Raw genomic sequence first — 25,694 nt, forward strand, 5'->3', positions numbered from 1 at the left:
ATCATGTCCAGATCACGGGAGGTGATGGTACCGCTTTACTCTGCTCTGGTTCGGCCTCACTTGGAGTACTGTGTTCATTTTTGGGCACCCTAGTTGAAGAGGGATGTAGACAAACTGGAGTGTGTCCAGAGGAGGGCAACAAAGATGGTGAGGGGTTTGGAGACCAAGACATATGAGGAAAGGTTGGGGGAGTTTAGTCTGTTTAGCCTGGAGAGGTGACGACTGAGAGGGTATCCAATAACCAAGTATTTAAAAGGGTGCCATATGGAGGATGGAGGAGAATTGTTCTCTTGCCCCGGAGGAATGGACCTGAACCAATGGGATGAAATTAATTCAAAAGAAATTGCATCTAAAGATGAGGAAGAAGTTCATGACAGAGCGATTTTTCAGTGGAACAGGCTTCCTTGGGAGGTGGTGGGCTCTCCATCTTTGGAAATTTTTAAGTAGAGGCTGGATAGCCATCTGATGGAGAGGCTGATTCTGTAAAGATTCAAGGGGGTGGCAGGTTACAGTGGATGAGTGATAGGGTTGTGAGTGTCCTGCATAGCGCAAGAGGTTGGACTAGATGACCTAGGAGGTCCCTTCCAACTCTATTATTCTATGACTAGTAATCAAGCCCGCTGTAATTAAAATACAGCGGGTGCTAGGCAAGGGAACCCCCGGCAGTCGCGCACAGCGCAGCTGCCGGGGGCTCCCTTGCCGGCGGCCTGATGTGGCGGGTGGCGCTTCGCGCCTCTTGCCGCATCAGGCCACCGGCAAGGGAGCAACCGCGAGCCGCGCTCTGCGCGGCTCGTGGTTGCTTCCTTGTCGGCAGGGCAGGAATCGGCCGGGCCGATGGTCTGTCCGGAGGAAGGGGCCAATCAGCACCCTTCCTCATCCCGGACAGAGCCCGCCCTAACTCCTCCCACTAAGCCATTACAGCTTTATTTAGTCCGCGGCGCCGCTGTGTTAAGATTCTATAAGCAACTCCCATTCCAGTAGTACCAGTTGTATCCTTACCAGAGGTATAATAGATTTGGCAATACTCAAATAACACTATTTCCAATCTAAACCCTATTTTGAGTATAGGTTTTTCTAAAAGCTCCTGTTGGGTGGGGACTTCAGTTCTTCTTCTTCTCAGAAAGAATTTCCACAAAATCAGAAACTAGGGTCCTGACTTAGGGGGTAGCCCATGGCCACACAATCTGGGGACAGATTGGCCAGTTATGTTCACAATTGGCAATGTATCTCTTCAGATCAATGGGTTCTGAGGTTATCCATGAAGGCTACAGGCTAGAGTTCAGATCCTTGCCTCCTTGCTCCGTGGAATATAAAGGGCAGACAGCACCCTCCTCCAAACTTTTAAGTGTACTGAAGGCTCCGGTGGTGAAAGGGGAAATAGAAATTGCTTTTGAACCTCAAGTTTCAGGAGCATTTTGTTCACATATGTTCATTCCTGGATGAGATCCTATTCCTGCTGAGCTCCTTCCCACCTCAGACTCTTTCCTTTCCAGCTCCACCCCATGTCTCCAGGAATTTCTTCACCCAGGTTTGGAAACATTTCCCCAAAGGTCTCCATCTGTGGGAGGCTGGAAAAGCCTTCCCCTGCTTGTTCTTGGCTATGACCGTTTATGCACTGGAGGTTTCATGCCAGGCTACAAACTGGAATTTTAGTCATGGTAGTTTGCCCCACCTCTTCCTGCACCCACATGGAGGAGCACTTGGCCCAGTGTACCTTATCCACCCCCGATTTGTGTTCTTGCATGGAAGCTGGGGCAGTAAAGTACCCAGTGTATAAATGGTCTATGGGATTTTCCATTGCTTCTCTCTCTCCCTCCCTCCTCTCCCTCCCTCCAATGAGGACCCAAAGTGGCTTTTTGGAAATGAATTTTACAAAGGGCTTATATATTTTTTCCAGGGAAAAATATGGCCACTGCATAACAATCAAAAAAGAGGTGTAGGCAATGTAGTATGTTTTGAATTTGCAGTAGACCTAACGGCAGGAAAGGTGTGTGTGTGTGTGTTTGGAGGGGGGGGGGAAGCACTAGAAATCTTGCCTGGGAACCATGGGGGCAGTAGCCCCAAAAGATTGGGAACCGCTGTCCAAGAGTGTTTACAAAATGGGAAGCATGTCTGGTGGCCCATTTAATACTGTTAGGGTGCAACATTTCCCATATCTTGGTGGTTGTTTCGTAGTGGCAGTCTCTGAGCAGTGTCTACAGACTACCCAAGACCTAGAGGTTTCTAATAATGTGAGTTTATTGCGAAACTGGGGGAAATCTAGGTTGATTCCCTCCCGGAAAGTCCGTGTCATTGGGAGTATGTTTTCATTGTCTACAGGCGAAAGGGCTACTACCTGTTGAGAGGACTGAGAAAATAGTGCTGTTAGTGTCAAATTTCTCAGATAATAGGTTCCAGTCAGTATATCACATCCTGAATTTATTAAGCTTCATGGACTTCTGTTTTTTCCACTGGCCAGGTTATACATGAGATGTCTCCAGTTATGGTTCCTTTCATGTTACAGGGTGCAGATTCACCCACATTGGTATAAGTTCTCCGTTCCAGGAAGGGTCATTAGATCCTTAAATTGGCAGGGTGAGTGTGAGAATCTCTGCCAGGGGATAATTTTTGGGATACCTAGTCGAAAACCTTGAAGGTTACTGAAACCAGACTCTTGCACCCAAGTCTCCTGGAAACAGAGAATCTCAAATTTACCGAGAAATAATAGAAATTCTGAGTCATGAAGTTTGTTACACCACCCACCTAAATTCCAAGATAAGACATTTAATTGTCAATCTGTTTTTTCAATCTTTTCCAAGGAGCCCTCTCAGTCCATATAAATACAGCCATTTTTGGTATATTTTGAGGATTCATGGTTTTGTACATGTACTAGAGTAGTGGTCCCCAACCTTTCTCAGGTCAGGGACCGCCTCTGGGGTGAGGGGAGAGCCGAGTGTGCTGCAAAAACGTGCACGTGCAGTTGCCGCGCATGCACATTTTTGCCACCAGGGGGCACTAACGTGCATGCGCAGCAACTGCGCACATGCGCGTTTGCGTCACCAGCGTGCCGGCAGCTGCGCCTGCCTCTTCCCTTCCTTCTCGCTGCGGGCGGGGGGAGGCAGGTGTGGCTACCGGTGGCCTGGTATCATGGAGGGCTCATGAAGTAACTTTGACTACTGATGCATCTTTGACTGTTGGGGGCCCACTGAGAAGGGGTTTCTGCTCATGGTTTCCGGCCCACACAGGACATATCAATGTTCTAAAGTTAAGAGCTGTGAAGCCCTTACCTGATTTGCAGATATCGCATGGAACTGACACATTATTTTTTTACAGACAACATTGTTAAAATGTTCTACGTCAACAAACAAGGGGGCACAGGGTCCAGACAAGTGTGTCAGGAGGCCATTGAGACTAAGGTTGGGCACTTTAGTGCCCAAAGCGGCCGTTCGCTCTCGCTGCAGCCAGCGCCACGCCGTGGGGGGGAGGGGAGGCACAGGCGCCAGCGGGCACACACACGCAGACGCGGATGAAGGTTTCCAGAGGTCGGTTTCTGAGCCAGCCTTACTGAGACTCAACGGGCTGTTTCATGATGCCTTGTCTCATCTCAATTTGACTCCTGGAAACTTGGGTAATGGATTTAGTTTTTTCCAGGAGGTCAGTAGAGTTCTCTTGAATGCTTGAAAACCAAGTACTAGAAAATCATATGTGTATAAGAGGAAAAGATTTGCTGCTTGGTGTTCACTTGAACAACAGCCCTCTTCAACTACATCTTTACAAATTGTTTTTGATTACCCATTGTCCTTAAAAACTGGGTTCAGTTTTTCGTCATTAAAGATACATTTGACAGTAATTTCACTTTTTCATGCAGGTTAAAAAGAAAATCACTATTTGCTTATAATTTATCTAAGAGGTTCCTTAAGAAATTGCAAATTATTTGCCCTCCAGTTGAGTCAGTGGTCTTTATCCTTGCTTTAGGGGTTTCAATGGTTTTTATGGGAAACCGTTATAGAACTACATGTCCAAGTCATTCATATTCCTGGGGAAATGAACATGGAGGCCATTGCCCATTTGGGTCAATGGTCTTTATTCTGGCTTTTAGATCAATAATGTGTCCACTAAGCCATTAGCCACATGTTCATTAGAGGTGTTAACATTGAAGGTTAGGTTGTTGGTGGGTATTACTTCTGCTGTGGCTATTCTGGGTGAACCAGTTGGTTGTGTTAAAAGCTTATCCTACCTTCTTAAAAACTCAAGGGTGGTGTTACACCCAAGTTTGACCTTTGTTCCCAAAGTGTTGTCAAAGATCCATAGAGCACAGGAAATAATTCTATTTGTATTTTCCCCCCAAACCTGAATCTGAGAGAGACACTTGAGCACCTTAGATATTAGAGGAGCTCTTTTATCTGCAGAGACTAGGGAAAGTTAGAAGGAAGCTTCTTTATTTTTTTGCTGGACTGGCCCTAATAGAGGGAGAGGCATCCCGAACTAGTTGGATAGCCATAATTTAAAAGTGTTACAGTGAGGTGGAGAGGCATTGTACTTTAGGAGTCAGGGCCCATTCAACAGCATTTCAGGATGGAGTTCTACTATTGGAAGTCTGCAGAGTTGCAACATGGTCTTCAGCTGGTAATTTGTTTATAATTACACATTGAACATCCAAGCCAGATGAGACACACACATGGGAAAGGCTGTATTGCATTCTCTATTTAAATTGGAGCATGTACCCACCTCTAGGTGAATGGCTTGCTAAAATCCTCATTTGTTAACTGCACAGAAGATTGACAATGAAAACTGGGTTACTTACTGGTAACTGTTGTTCGAGTATTTTCTGTGCAGGAACACATAGCTCCCTCCTGCCTCACTGCATGCTCTTCAGCTTTGGCGGCACTACAGGCACTGAGGGTGCTGCTGCACAGAAGCATGTGCTCCTGGGGCAGAGCCCAGAGTTTGGGTGGACGCAGCGCACCCTCTAGAGGTGTTTTAGCTACAAAATCTCTATGAAGTAGGCCTGCTTGTGTACAGCCCCCCATGTGCTCCTGCACAGAAGATAACTCGATAAACAACAGTTACTGGTAAGCAACCCTGTTTTCCTCCATTCCCCTTTGGTTCTGTTTAAAAACAGAAAGCCTAATTGAAGCCATTCATGTTTCATATAAATAAGTAATAAGCATATTCTAATGGTGCTGTGATGTTTGCGCATCTTGAGGTGAGAGGAATTGAGTCGCTGAAAGCCGTGATTCAGCCGTCAGAATAGCTTAAGTAATCTTCTAATGAAGCCATCAGTGCATTTGAGTGCATTTGTTGCGGAACGTTTTTTTAGATGAAAGGTGATCAGGATCCTTTAATGTGAAATAGATGAGAAATGGCTTTCAGAAGGTCCAAACATAAGCTCCAGATATAATCCTTAAAAAATGGTGTCGTGGTGTTTAAGAAATGAAGGTTAAAGTCAATATAAAAACTTTAAATTTTCATCTAAATGACCGTAAAATAAAGATTGATATAGAACCTTTGGGAAGACCGGAGATGTATCTTGTGCCTGACATCAGGCTGAGACCTTTTAGGCATGGAGGAAGAAGGTTGGGCCGGTATTACCATGGCAGCGGTGCTAATCCCCACTTCTGCACAATGTCGGCACTGACCCTGGCCCGCTTTACGCCTTCTGTTGCCCCGCAGCAAGGGATTGTGGATATTTGCACATTCCCTTTCTCGCTGCGGGCACCATCAGAGCCTATCCCAGAGCAAGCCCATGTGGAAGGGGAAGACTTGGCCCTTCCAGGCTCAGCTCCTCCCCCTCCTACGGCATCCTGGAAGGGACAAAAAATGGCCCAGACAGCTCCACAGCGCTTTGCAGCGGTGCACAGCTGGCTGGGGCATTTTTTAAATTTTCATGAAGTGGGGATTGTGTTGTCATGCAATCCCCCCTCCATGAAAATTTTTAAAAGCCCTACTGCCACAAAACACAGTGGAACCTTTCCATCCCGGCTGCCTCATGTGGAGGCAGAAATCCAGGGTGGACCAGGTCCAGTGGGGGAAATCTTCCCCCATGAAGACACAGAAGGGGGCAGGGCAAAGTACTACGTTGCAATGAACTGGCGGTAGCCAGTCACAGCCGCCATACAGAATATGTCTGAAAACTGCTTCCCTGTGTGGAGTTTCTCCCTCTTACTAGTAAAATGAGGGTTAGGTAATCCATATGGTGACTTTATTACGTGAGCTGCTTTGCTAAAGGCAGCCTGTAATGTGAAGTAAGGTGGGGGTAGGGACACTCATCCTAGAATAATGGATAATGGATTTAAAATATAAATAAGAAAAAGCATTAAAATTAAACACAACACAATAAAATGCACGTGCATGAAAATGACAGGAAGGAGGGATTATGGAGGGGAACACCAGACAAAATGAAAGAGTCTTTGCCTGCTAGCAGAAGATGTCAACAAATGAATCTCTCTGGCAAGGGAGTTCCATAGTTTTGGTGCCCCTGGGTTGCCACCTGCCTAATCTCAGAAGGCGGGGGCACCAAAACCAGGGGATGTCATAATACTGGGCATGTGATCCTAAACCTTATAGGAGAAAGGCAGTGAGAAAGAACTATGGAGGAGTTGGTGACAGCCTCATGATCTGTATAACCTACGTTTGCCACATCACTGCCTTGGGAAGTGCTCTACAAATGACTAATGTTCCTCAAGACAGCGATAAGTGCTCCGGCTAGCCATACCTTTCCCTATTAAAGCCCATTAGTCCACAGTCACTTTGCCAGAGGTGAAGAAAGCCAGTCTTTCCCTTCCTTGATCGGTGAAGTGTGTTGACACTTGGCTCTGCTGGTCTTGTCTGGGGGAGGGAGCAGCCCGCTTGGCGCGAGGAGCTGAGCCACAACACATGGACATATTGAGATAATTACGGGAACGGAGTCTGCCCGAATGAGCCTCCAAACGCATTATTTCTTTATTATCTGGCACTTTATAATGAACTCTTCCTTTTTATTAATATTTCAGGAAGCTGCCACTTTTGCCCGAGAGCAAGGCTTTGAGGTAAGTTCACCTACGCTGCGTACGAAACAGATTCGAAGGGATTTTTCTCTCTTTCTCCCCCCCCACCCCTTGCTGATAATGAAGTTCTTTTGGACAGTGATTGATATGCTATTATACTCTCCAAGCCTCTCCACAGTTACCATGGAAACCTGGCAGTCGTCAGGGTGTCTTTGTTCTGCCAGCTCAGTGTTATGACGCACTCGGCTAGGTCTGCACCCAACATCGCCTACAGATGTTATTTATTGAATTTTGAAAAGCCTCTTGGGGAGCTGAGAGGCCGGGCTTCAAGCTGCCGCTGCAGATACGGGACCTGTCAGTCGGTGTGTTAAAAAGCCACCTCATTAGCTGCATTACACTCCATCAGGATCCGCTCGGAAAGCAGGGGCAAAGCAGGACTAACGGCTGAAATAGAACGCCGTTTTAAATAACTTAAACTCTGCCACACGCAGATTATCGTTATGCAGATGAATTTTTTTTTACCGAGGTTGTGTGCGGAAATGTTAAGTGCTGATTAATGTAAGCCCTGCCTTTTTTTTTCTTTTTCTTTTTTTACACACGGCCTCTTCTGAAGTAGCAGGCTGTGCTTTTGTTAATGCTCTCAAGTGCCGTTTCCCATCTGGGTTTGCACAAATGTGCCGTCTCCTGAAAAACAGTCACAGAGTCCCCCATCTTGTATTTAGCCAGTTAACTGCATCTTTCTTTTCTTAAGAGGCTCCAGTCTTGACTTTAGAATGTGGCTCTGTGAATGTCTGAGCTGCTCAGAAATTAACAGTGTGCTGGAGAGCTCTAAATCAGGGGTAGTCAACCTGTGGTCCTCCAGATGTCCATGGACTACAATTCCCATGGGCTCATGGGAATTGTAGTCCATGGACATCTGGAGGACCACAGGTTGACTACCCCTGCTCTAAATAACCTGATCATGAGTGACAGAGAATGTGGACGGATGGTACCGAACGGAGTAATGTGACAACATCCACCTGGAACCTGCCTGCCCTGCCTGTCTGCCTCTCTCCTTCAAGGCTTTGCTTTTGGGGATAGCTGGTCTTGGGTTTCCCATCGACGATCACACACACACAGCTCACTCGGAGACCAGATGCGATTTTGTTTTGGGGATGGACAAATGTGGGGGACATCCCCTGCTTCTTTGAAACTTGGCCTAGTTCAGGGTCACTCACAGCAGACTCCTGGGTACCATCGGCCTATAAGCGTTAAAAACTATTCCTTTTCAGGTGCCCTTAAATGTTAGTGACTCCTTTGACATCACTTCATGATTTTAGAAACTGTTTTAATTTCAGAGGAGTCTGTTGTTAGGATAAAAATATTTAAATCAAGTAATGCATTCTTACAAATCTTGCAACTTTGACTTAGGGCACAGCACAGAGAATCCAAACACAAAAGGAGGGGCATGGGGTGCTGTAAGCCATGTCCATTCTGATGTTTTTATTCTACCCGCCCCGGAGCTAAAAACTTTTATTTTGTCGGGTCTGACTCCACCCTGAGGACCACGGCACTTCTGCCTGAGTCTATTCATCACCTCTGTGTTGGCTTCCAGTTTGCACTTCCTGGAGCAATTCTGGCACTGTTCCTGCAGAGGAGCACCCTAACCTCTCCTCCTCCCCCTGCAGTGCTCCACTGAACACCCCCACAATGGGCCTCTTAGCTCAACTGGCCCATTTGGTTGGCAGAATGTGACCTGCTGAATCTGCCAACATAATGGTTGATAGGTGTGCTCTGAGAATTAGCCACACACCAAAAACAAAAAAAGATCAAGATTTGATAAAGAACGAAAAATCATTGGAGGACAAAGGTACAAAGACTGCAGTTGAATGCTTCTTGAGAACAGCCTTAGAGGTAGTTTGAAAATTCTGTGTAGGCAGAAGTTGCTGTCTTAGTCTTATGATATATAGAAAATAGTAACCAAGCATCCCTGACTGGGACACGAGTAGAAACCAAACTTCCCTGATAAGGATACCCCAGTTTTTGGAAGCTAAGCAGGGTCTGGCTTGGTTGGTACTTGGGAGATGGAAGTTCAGGGTTGTTACGCAGAGGCAGGCTGTGGCAAATTGCCTCTCTTTGTCTTCAGTGGACTTGTATGCCCCCAGCATAGCCTGATCTCATCAGATCTTGGAAGCTAAGCAGGGTTGGCCCTGGTGAGTACTCCGGTGAAAGACCTCCAAGGAAGTCCAGGGTTCCTGCATAGAAGGAGACAAAGCCACGCCTCCTCTGTTCCTCTCTTGCCTTGAAAGCCACAAGTTACCAGCTTTCCGCAGGGCCTGCAAGACGGAGCTCTTCGGCCAGGCGTACGGTTGAGGCCAGGGCAGAGTCCCGGGTTTCCAACTTGGATCCCAGGGTCTATCAGACCAGCTCCCCCTCTCACTGGAGGGATGGTAGGGCCTCAGGCTGAACATGATGGGATTAGAATAGATTATAGAGCGGGGGTAGTCAACCTGTGGTCCTCCAGATGTCCATGGGAATGGGAATTGTAGTCCATGGACATCTCGAGGACCACAGGTTGACTATCCCTGTTATAGAGGATGTCCACTGCTGCCTGTTATATTGGTTTTTTTTTACTGTTAATTGGGTAAATTATGGGGGGTTTATTGTATTTTTAATATTTTATTATGTAAACCGCCACGAGACCTGCTGGGGAGCGGTGGTATACAAATCTATAAATAAATAAATAAAAGGGGTCACTGTAACTCAGCTGTGAGTTGACAGCACTTCATGTGTACAAACAAACCTCTTCTCCCATTCTCTGGGACCAATCTCTTCCAGAGTAGGAGCTTTTGTTTCTCATTTGCCTCATGACCTTCAGTACTGCATTTTGGGCAGAAGGGATGGTTGAATTGCAGTGTGGTTAAAAAAAAATTAAGAAAAGAGCCCTACCTCCACTTCAAAAACTAGAGCATGGTGGAGAGTACTGGGTAAGAAACATCTCCCTGACGTGCCAGAAATAAAACTTGGAGTAGCATTTTAAAAAATGCCACCATCTGCATTGTACATTGATACTGTCCAGCCACATTTAGCACTAGATATTTGCTGCTCACTCTATTCTTTACTATGCCATTCGCACCTGAAGAAGAGTTTTGTGTAATTCAGAAGGAAGTTCAAAACAATATAATGCCATGATAGTTGAATTAGAGTGAATGGGAGGAGATATTTCTGAGCTACCAAATTTACGAGTTGTTTAAAGAGATGTTTAGTCGCTACCCAAAACTGCCCTTTGTTTCTTCTCCCTTCTCTTTACTTCCAGTGAACCAAAGGTCTTTCCTGACATTATTGCTTTTGGAGATTCCCTCCTCCCCCCCCCCCAAGCCTTCCCAGCAGTAGTGGCAAGGGGATGTTGTAGCCCAAAGTTGTATGAGGTGGAGAGAGAGAATCCACAGGTTTTTTGCCCATCATATCCCATGATTCCCAAAATAACATGGAGAAAATGGCTTGTATGCCTGGCTTTTTGAATTAGACTGCCTTCTTGCAAATGCTGCAAATGGTAATGGTTGTGTTTTTAGTGCTTTTGGTCAGCCATGATTCAATTATCACACATGGGTGTTCTAGTTTTTTGGCATTTCTATACATCTTTCATGAGCCTCTTGTGGCGCAGAGTGGTAAGGCAGCCGCCTGAAAGCTTTGCTCATGAGGTTGGGAGTTCGATCCCAGCAGCCGGCTCAAGGTTGACTCAGCCTTCCATCCTTCCGAGGTCGGTAAAATGAGTACCCAGCTTGCTGCTGGGGGGTAAACGGTAAAGACTGGGGAAGGCACTGGCAAACCACCCCGTATTGAGTCTGCCATGAAAACGCTAGAGGGCGTCACCCCAAGGGTCAGACATGACTCGGTGCTTGCACAGGGGATGCCTTTACCTTTATACATCTTTCATAATATATCTTTAAGAAAAAAGGGGTGGGGGAAGACATCAGCCATAAAAGTGGATTCGGGAATTTACCACAAGGCAGCTTGGCTGATGCCAAAGAGTACAATAATAAGGAGGCATAAAATGCACACCGCAGGTGATGGGGAAGGCAGCCCCTCACTGCAAGGACATTCCTGCTCAGAATTGGCAATTAAGAGATTTTGTAGTATAAGCCTAGCAAAACAATAACATAAAAATTAATGTAGTGCAGCTTTGGACCCAGCAAACTAAAACAGCTTCAGATAAATAGGAATAATGTTAGGTGTGATTATGCTTAACATATTATTATGACCTGCAGCTAGGTATAAAATAGTACTTACATAGTTCTTCTCCTTATTTAAAATTCTATTTATCCCAGTATTTGCGAGGAGGGCTTCCCATTAAGTTAAAGGAAAGAATACCACAAGAGCCCTGCTGGATCAGACCAGGGAGGGTCCAGCTGCCTCCTGCCTCACACAGTGGCCAACCAGGTTCCTCTGGAGGGCCAGTAACAGGGCATAGAGGCCAAAGCCTCCCTCTGATGTTGCCTACTGGCATTTGGATTCAGAGGTTGGGTACCCCTGAATGTAACAATTCCTTTTAGTCCCCAAGGCTAGTAGCCATTGACAGACCTATCTTCCATGCATCTGTCGATCCTTTTAAAGCTGGCTATGCGTGTGACAATCACGACATCCCCTGGCAGCAGATTCCACGTTTTTGTCCCTCCTGAACCTATTGCTGATCGGCTTCGTTGGATACCCTCTAGTTCTTGACTTCTGGAAACCAAGAAGTAGTTCTCCTTGTCAACTCACACTCTGTTCAAATAGTGGCGTCTATAATGTTAAAGGTTTGCAAAAATGGACTAATATGCATGCAACGCCACTTGGCCAAGTTGGATGCTTTCCTACAGCCTAGGGAGTCTTCCCTCAACTTAACCTTGTAAAACAGATGAATGCTCCCAACCTCTGCTCAGTGGAATAGGTAGGAGACCTAGTAGGATTTCGAAAACTCCTATATAGAGCAAAGGAGCTGCTGGCTCGACACGATCAAAGCTGATACAGGGATGAACATGAACCAACTAAAAGAAGTGGTCATCTACAGGGGCGCATGGTGAAGGCTTTCCTATAGAATCGCCGGGGATCAGACACAACTGAACGGAAAACATCATCATCATATAGAACACATTGATTGTTTCCTGGTTGTATTTACAGTGTTAGCTGTCCTCGTCTGAATAATTCTGAATAATACACAGTTGCCTAAAAGCTTTCATCTCTGTGTAGGTAAAAATGATTCTGTAATCTGCTAATAAGCATTGACCTGACGCTTGATGTCCTTTCTGCTGCTAACGAGAATTATTTTTCTCTTTTCTGTTACCAGACGGAGGACATCAGAGAGATTGCCCGGAAGGCACAAGCCCTGCCAAAAGTGAACCTGAAAAGGCAGCGAATCGTTGTCTTCACCCAGGGGAAGGATGATACTGTCATGGCCACAGGTACTGAGTCTTTTTTCTAGAAAGGAAGGCAGGAGTCCAAGCACTCCAGTCAGCCTTGGTTTCAGCAGATAAGTCAGTGTTGAAAGGGAAAAGAATGATGGGGGCTGCTCAAGGATGACTGTTTTCAGATACCTAAATGGGCTTCTTCCATGCCTACTCCCACCCCAAAACAATGACTGCCCCCTTCCAGCAAGAGAGAGACCAGATCTTATGTCCTGGAAGCATTTTCTAGTTGGAATCCACATACCCAATTTAAGTTGGGGTCCTCCTGGAGACATGAGGGGTCCTAACTCAATGAAGGTTTGCACGAAGAAGTTCTCAGAAGGGCCGGTTTCCAGCATCTCCAGTTAAAAGACACTTGTTGATGGGAGAGACCTCTGCCTGATACTAAGTAACAGAAAAGATTTAGTCAAAGTAATTGCGGGTCTTCATTTTCTGGGTGCTTGAAAGGAAACCCTGGAGCATTTGAGCATTTTCTATCTGTGGTTTCAGTTTTGGGAACCTGCTGTTATCACAGTGATCCAGTAATTTTGCACGTTCTTTAGAACTCATGTGAGAGTAACTGATACGAATTATCAGCCTGATAACACAGTCACACTGGGTCAGACTAAGTACTGGTTTAAATCCCGACTCCACCCTGAAAGCTTGCAGGATGATTTGGGAATAAATACAGGAGAGAAGAATGATGTGAGACTATTTGGGGTCACTATGAAGGAGAAAAAAAATGGGGTGTAACTGAGGTTGATATTTATTGGGTTATTGTAGTTTTGATGTGGAACACATCTTCTGGCATGCTCGGTAAAATGGAAGTACTCACGGACATGACGTCTGTAAGTCCTGCCCCCCAAGGTCACAAGAAGCTGGAGACGACCAGCAATGGTGGCAGAGGCTGAGGAGGCTGGCCCAGCAGTGGCAGTGCCACCTGCAGATGCAGGGGCAGCTCTGATGGCTCAGGCTGGCCCAGCTGCGGGGGCAGCACCTGCAGAGGACAGGGCAGCCTCAGAGATGTAGGCCAGCCCAGCTGCAAAGGACGGGGTAGCCCTGCCAGCCATGGAGTGTGGCTCAGCCATGGCGCCACATTAGCCCCAAAGGAGCCTCACAGCAGACAGCTGCAGGTCACATAGCTGAGGCAGTGGAGGACCGTCAAACATGGTGGCCCTCCTGCCTAAGGAGGGAAAAGGGAGGGGGGAAGGAGTCTATGTTTGTGTGTGTGTCTGAGAGGGGGAAAGATCAAGGGTGAGAAACCTTGTCAGTAGATTTTTTTATTTTAATAATAATATTTTATTTATATTTTGCAAGCGGCTTTGAGTCCTGTAAGGGAGAAAAGTGGCTAACAAATGTTTTAAATCAATAAAGTGCAAATGTGCAAGTGGGGCAGTAGTTCAGAGGTAGTGCCCATACTTTGTATGCTAAGGTCATAGTAGGCATGGCCAGTTCAGCTTGGATAAGCCAAAAAGTCCCTGAATCAATGCTGATTTGGGCACTTTTTCAGCTCATTTGAGCTGAACTGCCCATTCCCTGCATTCAAGTGCTCCAAATCAGGGTGGCCGAATTCATTTAAATGCATCCTCTCCCCCACTTTCTCGGGCAAAGCAGGGGGAGAGCATGTGCCTAACAGCTGATAATGACAGGCATCCCATTCGTTCCCAGCTGGGGAGGGATTTAAAGGGAGTGGGCAGGTGCCTGTCATCAACTGTTTGGCGGGCGCTCTCTTCCTCCCCCTCCCCCCTTCTCAGGCAGCGGTGATACTGCTGCCTGGGAAAGAGGAGAATAGAAACATGTGCACAAAAATCCCCGAACCCTTTCAGATTCGATTGAATTTGAAAAGGTGAAGGGTTTTTGGGGGCATTTCAGATTCAGTCGAATGGTTTCCAGCCAAATCCAAAACTGTACGAATTTTTTTGTGCATATGCCTATACTGTGCCCATGCCTAGTCCAGAGCATCTTCAGTAAAAGAATTTAGAAGCAGTTGAAAGGCCTCTGCCAGAGATCCTGTAGAGCAGCAGTCCTCAACCAGTCCATGGATCAGTCAGTAGCGGGCCGTGGCTCCTCCTCGTCCTCCTCCCTGGCTGCTGCCTCGGGGGCTGCCCTCCCACTCTGCCGCCGGCTCTCCTTTGGTGCTTTCCAGCGGCCGCCATGGCTGGGGCTCCCCCTCGGCTTGGCACTGCACAGCTGCTCCTGGCAGCGCCCCTCAACGGGTGGCAGGAAGTCAGGGGCTCAGGCGGCGACGTCCCTCAGCAAAAGACTACCCCCCCCCAGGCCTCAGTAAAATTGTCAAGTGTTTACCAGTCCCCGGTGACAAAAAAGGTTGGGGACCACTGCGCCTTCAGAGTGGCAGTGCAGACTAGGGTTGTGTGCGGCGGCATCCAAATCGGCCTGGAACAGCTGATTTGGACACCGCCATGCACACCTCTAGTGCTGACTAGCTAGACCAGCTTTCTGTCTTGGTTTAAGATTCAAGTGGGTAGCCATGTTGACCTGAATGCTGCCTCTGACAAAACGTGCGTACACACCAAAGCAGGGGTAGTCAAACTGCGGCCCTCCAGATGTCCATGGACTGCAATTCCCATGAGCCCCTGCCAGCGAATGCTGGCAGGGGCTCATGGGAATTGCAGTCCATGGACATCTGGAGGGCCGCAGTTTGACTACCCCTGCACTAAAGTTTCCCTCTTGAATAAAGGTTTGTTGGTTTTAAGGGTGCCCCTGGACTCAGATTTTGTTCTGTTGACCTTGTTTAAAGCAGCTTCATACATCCATACTCAAAAGTGTTGCTTTTTCTCATTTGAATTGTACTAAAGGCTACAACCCAATAATGCCAAAAAACCCCACTTGCTTTGTTAAAAAATTACACATGCTTCAGGTATGCAAGGATCACAAACCTCCTTCCATCTCCCGATTCCAACAAAAATTAATACTTTTTTGTTTTCCAACTCAGAAGCATATGTATATTGCAGGCGACTTCTTACAAGGCAAATTGAAAATACTGATTAAATTAGTTTTTATCCTGATTTTTATGTATTGAGTTTTTATCTGCTTCAATTATCTTTGCCACAGACACAAACATACTCTGCAGCAGCTGCTGAATCAGTGTAATTCTTTTTAAGTGTTCAATGACAACAAGGAAATAAAATCCAGTATATTGCAAATTGAATTTTTTTTTTGTGCATGTGGCAAAGCTGAAAAACCCACATTCCCCTTTCCCCAGATGGCAGCTTTTCTGTTCACTGAGGAGCAGGTGAAAAGGGATGCTTTTGTGCAGACAAAACAATGCCTGGCGATGTACCCGTTTAAGCACTGCAGACTTGACTGCCTCATTGCGACGCAGGCCTTAGCCTTTTCCATCTGTGCTGCTTGACCAAACAGTGGTGCCTCTTGCAACTCTGGTCAGTAAGGTGAAAGGCTTCCTCTTGTAAGGCAAAATCATTGGTCAGAGCAGCAAGTCTTCCTAGGAGGGTTGGTTCTGATGGGTGAAAGGGGACAAGGCATGTGGAAAAGGAAAGCAATAGACATGGACAGTGTTTTGCCCACACAGCTATCCTAGGTGCAAGCCATCCTGGTTTATGATGATCTTTTTGGAGCTCACAGACCTGCCCGTGTCTAGAGGTTCCTCATCACTGCTCTGCAGGGTCAGACCATGGCAAGCCACCTCTCAGCATCTCTTGCCTTTAGAGCCCTGAGGGTCCCATAAGTGCCCCTTGATGTCACTTCCTGCCATCACCAGGTTTCTTGCTTTTGGGACTCTTGATGCTTCATGCTGCACTGTCTCTCAGCGGTGCTCTCTTTCTTGCTTACCCCGGGATACTCTCTCTGTTTCATTCCCCACCGTCCCACTCTGGCTGCTCCATCTTCAGTCCTGCTTCCCCTTCTGCTCCTTCCAGCAGGTGATTATGCTAATTAAATCCACTCTGGCTTAACTTGCAAGTTTTCTGTTCTTCGCGCTGTCCACAGCTGCTACCGCCTTGGCTGTTTGTTAGGCACAGCTAGCGGGCTTGTCCTAACCAGTGAATGCGTGTGAATTGTGCCCTATGCATGGCAGGCCCTGCAGTCCTGGCCTTGTGTGGCAGGGGTAGTCAAACTGCGGCCCTCCAGATGTCCATGGACTACAATTCCCATGATCCCCTGCCAGAGAATGCTGGCCGGGGCTCATGGGAATTGTAGTCCATGGACATCTGGAGAGCCGCAGTTTGACTACCCCTGTTGTGGGGTATCATTTGACAGCATTTGGCATTGCTTTATTTCTCCTGTTGTTGAGTTGTATTCTGCTTAAATGGATGTGATTTCTCGTCATGGAAGTTCCCCCAGGATTTGAACCATCCCCATTGCTTTGTACAACTAGCTGGCCAGAAAGATGTTAAGGTTTGAACATTTGCACCCATATGTTAGTTGCTTCTTTTGCTGTATACTTGATTCTTCCTTTCTTGCTGGAAACGAGAATACATCCGTTAATCAGTTCTTGGATTTCCTTTTTGTAATTAAGAGCTTATTTGAAGATTGGCATTTTCTAATCTGTCCTGTTTACTTCTTAGGAAAATGGTAAAATTAGGGGGGTTCTTCTTTAAAATATATATATATATGCCAGATAAATCCAAGATGGATAGAGAAGGATGTGCCTGCAGGGTCAGCGACATGAGCAAACATGATAAATGTTCAGTCAGTTTTGAGCCACGGGATCAGCCCCTCGGCACATAAGCGTGGCTGAATCTCTTTGCCATGTTGTTGTTTGTGGCAGCCAAATAAATGTCAATAATAAAAGAGAATTAAAAATTTTCATTTCCCAGAGGCAGTCCATCTAATATAGCTTGATCTTCCATTTCATTTGTAATTCATTCTTGTGTCAGGGAAGCACCATTTGCCAGCCGGCGTGTGACATGAAGTCATTTAATAATGATTAAGAACATAAAAATGCGTAGCCTGAGGGGGAATTCTCCAAAGATATACCAATTTGTTATTCTTCCCCCCTCCTCATATGCTCACCCTCTCCGCTTGAATATTGATCAGCTTGCCCCTCCCCAGCCCAAATGTCATAAAATGGTGAATGAGAGGAGAGACATATATTTTGCATGCTAGGACTATGCAACAACGCTGGTCAGTCCTTATATGATTACCTTCTTGCCATTGAGGGGTTCTTTGCTGAACCTTCCCCTCCTCCCGCCCCCCCCCCCCCCAATAATGACATGGAACCCCTGGGCAAAGTTGGAAGGCTTCCTCCAACAGAAGAACCACTTAAACTGGATGAAGACTCTTGGCTGGAAGTTCCACCAGGGCAAGGTGGGATCCAGTTGCTGTCCATGTATACACAAAGTCCAGCCTGTGCACTTTCGCTCTTAGCAGCTCTCTCAGGCCAGTCTCCCAGGGATCAACAGGGAGTGCGTTTGTCACAAGTGTTCCTCTCTTTTGAGGTAGCTCAGACAGAGAGAGTGCCTGGCTTCAGGTGTTCCTCTGAGCTTCTTGGTTCCCCATATCCCTCCCGTACTATGACCCATGACAGTAACTGGCAATGCACACTTCTGAGCTTAAAATGCTTACATGGATCCAGTAGAAAGGGATGGTAGAAATTCTGCTTGGTATGCCAAAGGTCCTGGGTTCAGTCTTTGGCATCTCCAGTTTAAAGGATCAGATAGCAGATGATAGGAAAGACCTCTGTCTTAGACCCCAGAGAGCCGTTCCCAGTCTGAGCACTCTGCTCACGCGCGAACTCCTCCTCAGCTGGCCAAAGCACCATAGCTGTTCAGTGCTGTCCCACTGGAGATCACTCTCCCAGACTGCTTTGTGTAGTATTTAGGAGTGCTGACTTCTAATCTGGCAAGCTGGGGTTGATTCCCTGCTCCCCCAGATGCAGCCAGCTGGAGGACCTTGGGCATCTGTGGTGGGGAAAGGAAAGGGAAGGCAAATGTAAGCCACTTTGAGCCTCCTTTGGGTAGAGAAAAGGAGCATATAAGAACCAACTTCTTCATTAGTCAGGGTATTACAGAAGACCGGGAGGGAGAAGATAGAAATTCTCTTCATCAGTAATATTAAGCCTCTCAGCCTCACCTCCCTCACAGGGTGAGACTCCTTTGGGTAGAGAAAAGCAGCCTATAAGAACCAACTCTTCTTCTTCTTCAGTAATTTCAGGGCTCTCTCAGCCTCCCCTCCCTCACAGCGTGTCTGTCATGGGGAGAGGAAAGGGAAGGCAAATGTAAGCCACTTTGAGCCTCCTTTGGGTAGAGAAAAGTGGCATATAAGAACCAACTTCTTCATTAGTCAGGGTATTACAGAAGACTGGGAGGGAGAAGATAGAAATTCTCAGTAATATTAGGCCTCTCAGCCTCACCTCCCTCACAGGGTGAGAGTCCTTTGGGTAGAGAAAAGCAGCCTATAAGAAACATCTCTTCTTCTTCAGTAATTTCAGGGCTCTCTCAGCCTCACCTCTCTCACAGGGTGTCTGTTGTGGGGAGAGGAAAGGGAAGGCAGATGTAAGCCACTTGGAGACTCTTTAGGGTAGAGAAAAGCAGCATATAAGAACAAACTCTTCTTCCTCTTCTTCTTTGTTCTCTTCAAACAATCTCATTTTCTTACTTGGGAACCACCATGAGGGGAAAATGTTGGGACATTTTTGAACAAAGTCATTGGTGCAGTTGCCCAGGAGTTACAAAGCTCTACCCTTGACCCAGTTATGAAAAGATCAGTAGTCTGCTTTACCCAGCGTTTTCATGAGTGACTTCACTAAGCAAAACTCAATATCTGTCTGCGGGTCATGGAAGGGTTAGCTGGTGGTGTTCACATTTGCTCTGGCCACACGGTCCCAACAGAATATGAATGAACCAGGCTGGGGCCAGGAATATGGATGGATGTTCTTTCCGCTGCCAGAAACCAAGCAGGGAGTACTGGCAGAAGAATATTCTAGCCTGCGTGCAGGGAGGGGAGGCCTATAAATTAAAACATGTTCCACATAATATATTTCTGGTAAGGCCTTGGGGGAGGAGCATGTCTTGTTGCTTAAGTGCCACTCTGTGCTTAACACCCATTCAGAGTGGCTGTCCCGCCCCTGAGTGCCTCCTCCTCCAACCTGCCAGCCAGTCGCATTCCGTCCCCCACCCCTGACCACATCCCTCCTCCTTCCACGTCCCTCCAAGGCTCAGAGGCTGTAGATCCCTGCTGCGTGAGAGCTGCCCCTGCTGGTGAGTTCCTTTCTTAGGGGCCTCCAACCTGCAGCCTTTCCAGCTCCTGGGGGGAGAGGCCATTCACAGAGTTTTTCCTCCACCACCACCTCCCATCTAGCACCCGTTGCATTCCTGAATGCAACGGGCATCACTCCTAGTGTAATAAAAATGATAATATTTATTTATGAAAACATTTTTACTCTGCCTTTCCTAATGTTTCAAGGTGGCCTACATTAACATTTTTAAAAACCTTTCCAATTAAAAACAAAACAAAACAATGAATTCCATATCTACCCATATCTCCTCCATAAAAGAGGCCTATCATTTAAGCCCTGGCAAACAGGCGAGCCTGAAGATGTTCAAGGAGAAGGGTGGCAGGGTCTCCTTTGCAGTTATTTGTCACTTTTAAAAGAGAGAGAGGGAGAAAGGACAACCTAGGCCAGGGGTAGTCAAACTGCGGCCCTCCAGATATCCATGGACTACAATTCCCATGAGCCCCTGCCAGCACGCTGCTAGGGGCTCATGGGAATTATAGTCCATGGACATCTGGAGGGCTGCAGTTTGACTACCCCTGAGTCAGTCCTGTAGGTTTGCATGTCAAGAGTTGGTCATATCAGTCCAAAGCCCTGGATGTCAGTGGTGTGGGATCAGCATAGGTAATCAGTCTCCTTGTGTCTCCTAGTAGAAGGACACATGAACACAAATGAAGCTGCCTTCTTCTGAATCAAAGTCAGTATTGTCTACTCTGAGGCCGGAGCTCTCCAGGGTGTCAGGCTGAGGTCTCTCACATCACCTACTGCCTGGCCGTTTCCATTGGAAATGCTGGGCCTTCTGAATGCCAAGCAGTTGCTTTATCATTGAGCCATGGCCCCCACCACATGCTACCTGGGACTAGAGAGGAAGAGTTTGCTTCCACCTCAGCCTATATATTGGCACATTTTCCCATGGTTGTTGGTAGGTCTACTTGTGGAGTAGCGGCCATTGCTGCACTAGAGATTATTGTGCAATTGATGAAGCAAGATTTTGAAGCGCGAGTGAAGGGGGTGTTTGCTTGTTTGTGTTATGTAAGAATAGCGGCACCCATCAACATTTGAGGAGAGCAAGGACTTCCCCTTGCTTTCCCACTGAAGGGTGCCTTTGTACTTGCATCTCCTTGGAGGCAGGGCATAGGATCCAGTTCCATGTTTGTGTCTCATGGCAGAGTACCCAGAAGGGTTCCAAGCAAAGCAATGCGCAGTAGTCTGCACCAGGGCATGTCCTGCTCTTGTTCCATGGTTCCGGGTGCTGTGTGCCCCGTTCTTGTCCCTCATGCCTTTTCTCTAGAGCCGTGTTTCTCAACCTGTGGGTCAGGACCCAAAAGCAGGACACAAAGCCTCTGAAAGTGGCTCCGATTGGCCACCTCTGCCCTTTCCATTGTATACTCTTTCATATTTTGGAAACCAAGACCTGATCCTGGAAACAGGATCTTCCATGTCAAACATTAGTTGGAATTCTTCCTTTACTGCATAAACAGGCCGATCAAGTAAACCCTATCCTGAGGGTTGTTAGAGTTTCTTAGAATCTTAGAGGGGATTGGCAGGCAAACTGGAGGGTGGTCAACGTTGGAATGTAACTCTGCCTATGTAAAAACCGTGGAGGTCAGAATGGCATCTCCTTGAGGTTCACAGTGGAAGTAGCTGCGCCTTTCATGCCATGGGCACTCTTGGCATGCTGATCCAGATAGGTGCCATGGCCATAGCTTGTCTGGGGCACGCAAGAACCCTGGATGGGTTACCCTACCAAGTAAATTTGGACTTAAACTGAAAAAGTTGGGAACCACTTCCCCTCATCACAGTCCCCCCACACACACATACACCATGTGCTCTAAGAGGGCACGACATGCCACACGAATCTCTACGTATACTATGTGCTCAGACGTTTAACTTTAAGTGTCCCGGATTCAGGTGGTTGAACAGTGAGTGGCCGCAGAGCATTGTATCCTTATCTGCACCATGATGCCACACAAAGCTTCCCACATCTGTTGTGCTTACGTGGAGTATTTACACTTGCCCCAGTTTTGTGGTCAGCATAATGTAGATTTGGGTAACGGGCTGGGGGACTTAGGATGATAAGTTGCTTCCTTTCTTGCTGCTTCGGACTTTCTTGCTGCTTAGGAGGAGGAGAATAATTTTGCAGCTGCATGCTGGAGCCACTAAATGCGCAATCAGTGAGAAGTTATTGTGTTTTCTCTTGCATATGTCTGACAACACAGCAACACTCTCTCAAGGTGATGTGTACTGTCGAGGCAAAGCAGCTGAACAGGGTGTGCACAAAACGAGGAGTGGCAGGAGTGCGCGCATGCACAAACAGACACCCTTTCTTGTGCCAGGAGCCTCTTGGGCGAATGTGGGACTCCTTCCACATTTCAAAACATGAGCTTTTGCCAGCTGGGCATTGCCATGGCAGCACAGCTCACACAGGAAGTTATCTGCAGGATCCCCCCTCCCCCAAGTTGCCATGAGACTGCCCGATTACAGGAAGGAGGAAATGTATACTTGAGCTTTAGCATAGAGACCGAAAACATTACTCCTTTGGGAGAACGCCACTTAGCTGCTTCTTAACAAAACCAGTGTCCAGTAGCACCTTTAAGACCAACAAAGATTTCTTCAAGGCATGCACTCGAAAGCTCGCGCCTTGAATAAATCTTTGTTGGTCTTAAAGGTGCTCCTGGGCCCTGATTTCGTTGTGCTACTTCAGACCAACACGGCGACCCACTTGAATCTTAGCTGCTTCTTGTTAACATTTGGGGAAGGAAGAATCTAAGCATGAATTCACACATTCTTTACCCTGAATAGTCTTAATAAGAAAACTTAAAAACAGTATTTGGGATTCCCAACCTTTTGAGCCTGTGGACACTGTTGGAATTCTGAGACACTGGAGTGGGCGCAAGCACAAAATGGTTGCCTCAGGAGGTGGAGACACAGAGGACAGCCAAATGCAGGGAAAGAGGAGTGAAAAAGAATCAAAGCAACTTTCTGGTGGCAGCTGCCACGTAAACAATGTAATTTTAATACTAGCAAGAAATTTTTTTTGTTTTAAGTCCAACAACCAGGAATGCAATGGGCACTAGGACCCAGGGGACACCAGCAGGTGCAGATCTCTCTCACACACAGCAGGAGCCGTAGGAGGTAATCAGGGCTCCTTTCTACTTTCTACAAGAACTTGGTGATCACCAGGATAGGTGGTGACGGGTGCCAGGGCACCCACAGGCAGCACATGAGGGACCCCTGCAGTCTTTTGTAACCAAGACCATTTTGATCAAGGACAAGCAGTTAGCAATCCCCATTGCCTTCAAGCAATGCAGACTGCAAAGTGTGCTCAGTTTGTTGTTCTGGAATTGATGTTATCACAAATTCACCTAGAGAGTTTATAAGAAATATATATATTATTTTTTATGTTGGCTCATTTGCGGTGATTTTTTCGTCATCCAGCACTTGAGTTTTAAACACTGTCTTTTGCGGCCAGCTTTCTAATAAATCGATCCTATGTTGTTGCTGACATTTTTGTTTTACAGGGATGCAGAAAGTTCAATATCCATAGTGCCCTGGGTCATGATCAATACTTTTAATAAAACTTCCCTTTTTACCTTTGTATGCTTTTGCTTTTATTTTATTAATGAGCGTCTCTTTTCATTTCAGACCATTAATGGTTTTCTGATAATGTCATATGGCCCAAGGTCGAAGCTGCTTTGAACTTAAAAATCTCATTACCAGTGATTAAATCTATTGGTTAGACCTGTTAGATCCAAACACTGCTCTCTGCTATTTAGGCTTAATTTAATATAGATATATATATGGGGAGAAGACAATTTAATTCTTCTCACAGCTTTCTTGTACAATACCAAACTATTACTAATAGTCTGCCAAGAATTAATTCAGATATTCAGAGAAAGCTTATGGTAGAGAACTCTGGGGACTATACCATGCTGAATATGCACAATGCCGCGACAGACATCTGAGTAATCGTAGGGTTGTACGCGGCAGCGTCCGAATCGGCCGTTCCGATTCAGACGCCACTGTGCACAACCCTAATTCCACTATGTCATTTTGAAGCAATGCAACTGTTCCCCATGTCTCATTTCCTGAATGTTTTAATTGGTTCTGTACATATCAGTACATATCTGGTTTGCAATGGTCTGCCACTTTTTATGCTCTGTGAGATGTGACATATCTTGGTCATATAGATAGAAAGTGCATTGCCTGGCAGAACTCTGCCCTGGTGCCCTGTTGTCAAATATTTATGTAGCTAGAAACTATTGTCCTGTAGGAACAGTGCCATAAGCATTGCCTTCATGTATTTTGGGATTTGAGCTATGCAGATCAATAGTTATCCTATTAAACAAAATGGCCTTAGGTTCATTGTCATTAAACAGTGGCCTTAATACTTAATCATTGCTGCAACCACTGGAGACATTTGTCTCTTGTTTCATTTGCTGCTCCTGCTGACATTATCTGGTGAATTTTTATGGATTGCTGAAAACAATATTCTGTATTTCTGTGAATGGGATTGATTAGCTCCTATTTTGTCTTCAGATATTCTCGTTGTGAGATTGTGCAAAAAAGTTACTAGGGAGTCATTGATAGCTCAATCATGTTTTGTATGGCATAGACTTTTTCACATAGAAGGAATCTATAGCAAAATGCCTGCATAGGTTTTAGTGAGTGCCATCTCTATCTGGTGAAAAAACTCTTCGGAGTCTCTGATCACCTGTTGACTTAATTTAGTTTTGATTACAGTTGAGTGTGAGGACCTTTGGGACTGAAAGACACAGAACTAAAAGTATTAAATCAGCTAATTCAAGTTCCCCCCCCCCCAAAAAAAATCTGAAAAATACCTTAGCAGTATTTTTCAGATACTCTTTGAACTGGATATAGATCAGACTGAGTTTCAGCTATCCAAAATGGCCAATCTAGAAAAATCCTATTCAGGATTTTTCAGAACCACCAGATAACTGAAGTTAATTGCATTTAAAGGGACTGCAATCCCTTGAAAAGACTTCTGCATGAACTTTCAATTTGGAGAAGGCTGTTTACTCCAAACCAAAGTCACCATGATCCCTTCAAACACCTGAAAATAATGGAGGATAGGGGCACTTTCGGGGCCCATAGAATTGGATCCCTGGTCTAATCTTTTTGGAATGGGGGGGGTGACTCTATCTCATAAAAGCCCCCCCCCCCGAGACCCAGACACAACCAGGTCAATTCTCCATTGTATTCTATGAAGAACATTGACTATAAAGGTTCCCATAGGGTATAATGGAGCAAAAAATTTGGGATTGCCAAATATTTACCAAATCCAAATACCAGACCAGTATTGGAATTCAAGAATATCAGAAAATACTGATATTTATTAGGTTTCAATATACCAGAACCTGAAAAAACTGTGGTGTTGTTTTTGTACACCTCTGTACAGAACTAAAGAAAACAATTGCAACTATCATTTCCAGCTTGTCTATGTGTGTGTTAACTAAACTGCAACACTAAATGAAACTGTTGGCTTTTGCACAATAGTTCAGTAAGGTTATTGTCCAAAAATGCATTTGTGGGGATGGGTCCTCTTTAAAAAGAGAATGTAGGAGGTATCGTAGCCTGTGAGCCCTTTTTTTCTCAAATTGTGGAAATTAATTAACTAAATAATTGGGACCCAGTGATTTTTTCAGCACAGTTAACAAAAATATCAAGACATGGAAAACACAGAAGATCATACTCACGCAGGACTTCGTGGAAACTGGTGTTTAAGAATAGTGCTGTGAGATTACTCTGGGGAAGAATCCCCTGTGCATTAATGTATTTGCTGGCTCCATTCTGATTCCTCTGCAGCTTGATCATTGTCTTTCAGTGGAAAGAAGAATCTTTGTTAAAGGAGAGTGCATTTCCCTAAGGCCAGCCCCCAATTTTCGGCTCCTGGTTTTCACTTCGCCTTTTCTCACACATTGAATCTCAATTAAGACACTGTACCTTTGCTAGCTGACAGTTCTAGCAGGAAATGAACAGGCATGTGTGGGCGGGCCCTTGAAAATCAGGCCAGTATTTGTACGATATTTTCTAACAGATCCTGGAAACATGGCTAATATTAGCAATTATTCACAGGAGGAATAGCAATCTGCATAATTGATATTAAAATGTGCT

At 46.0% G+C, this 25,694-nt stretch overlaps 1 protein-coding gene across 3 annotated transcripts in view; it reads left to right on the plus strand.

The window, feature by feature from the left end:
* Positions 1 to 25,694, plus strand: part of ADK (adenosine kinase) — a 295,465-nt gene that overhangs the window by 241,835 nt on the left and 27,936 nt on the right. For all 3 annotated transcript variants that reach the window (XM_077345987.1, XM_077345988.1, XM_077345986.1), the window contains 2 exons: positions 6,972 to 7,007; positions 12,271 to 12,385. In XM_077345987.1, the coding sequence (XP_077202102.1) occupies positions 6,972 to 7,007; positions 12,271 to 12,385 (151 nt within the window). The remainder of the gene's footprint in view (positions 1 to 6,971; positions 7,008 to 12,270; positions 12,386 to 25,694) is intronic.

The sequence above is a fragment of the Paroedura picta genome, chromosome 7 (genome assembly GCF_049243985.1).
Source record: "Paroedura picta isolate Pp20150507F chromosome 7, Ppicta_v3.0, whole genome shotgun sequence".
Lineage (NCBI taxonomy): Eukaryota > Metazoa > Chordata > Lepidosauria > Squamata > Gekkonidae > Paroedura > Paroedura picta.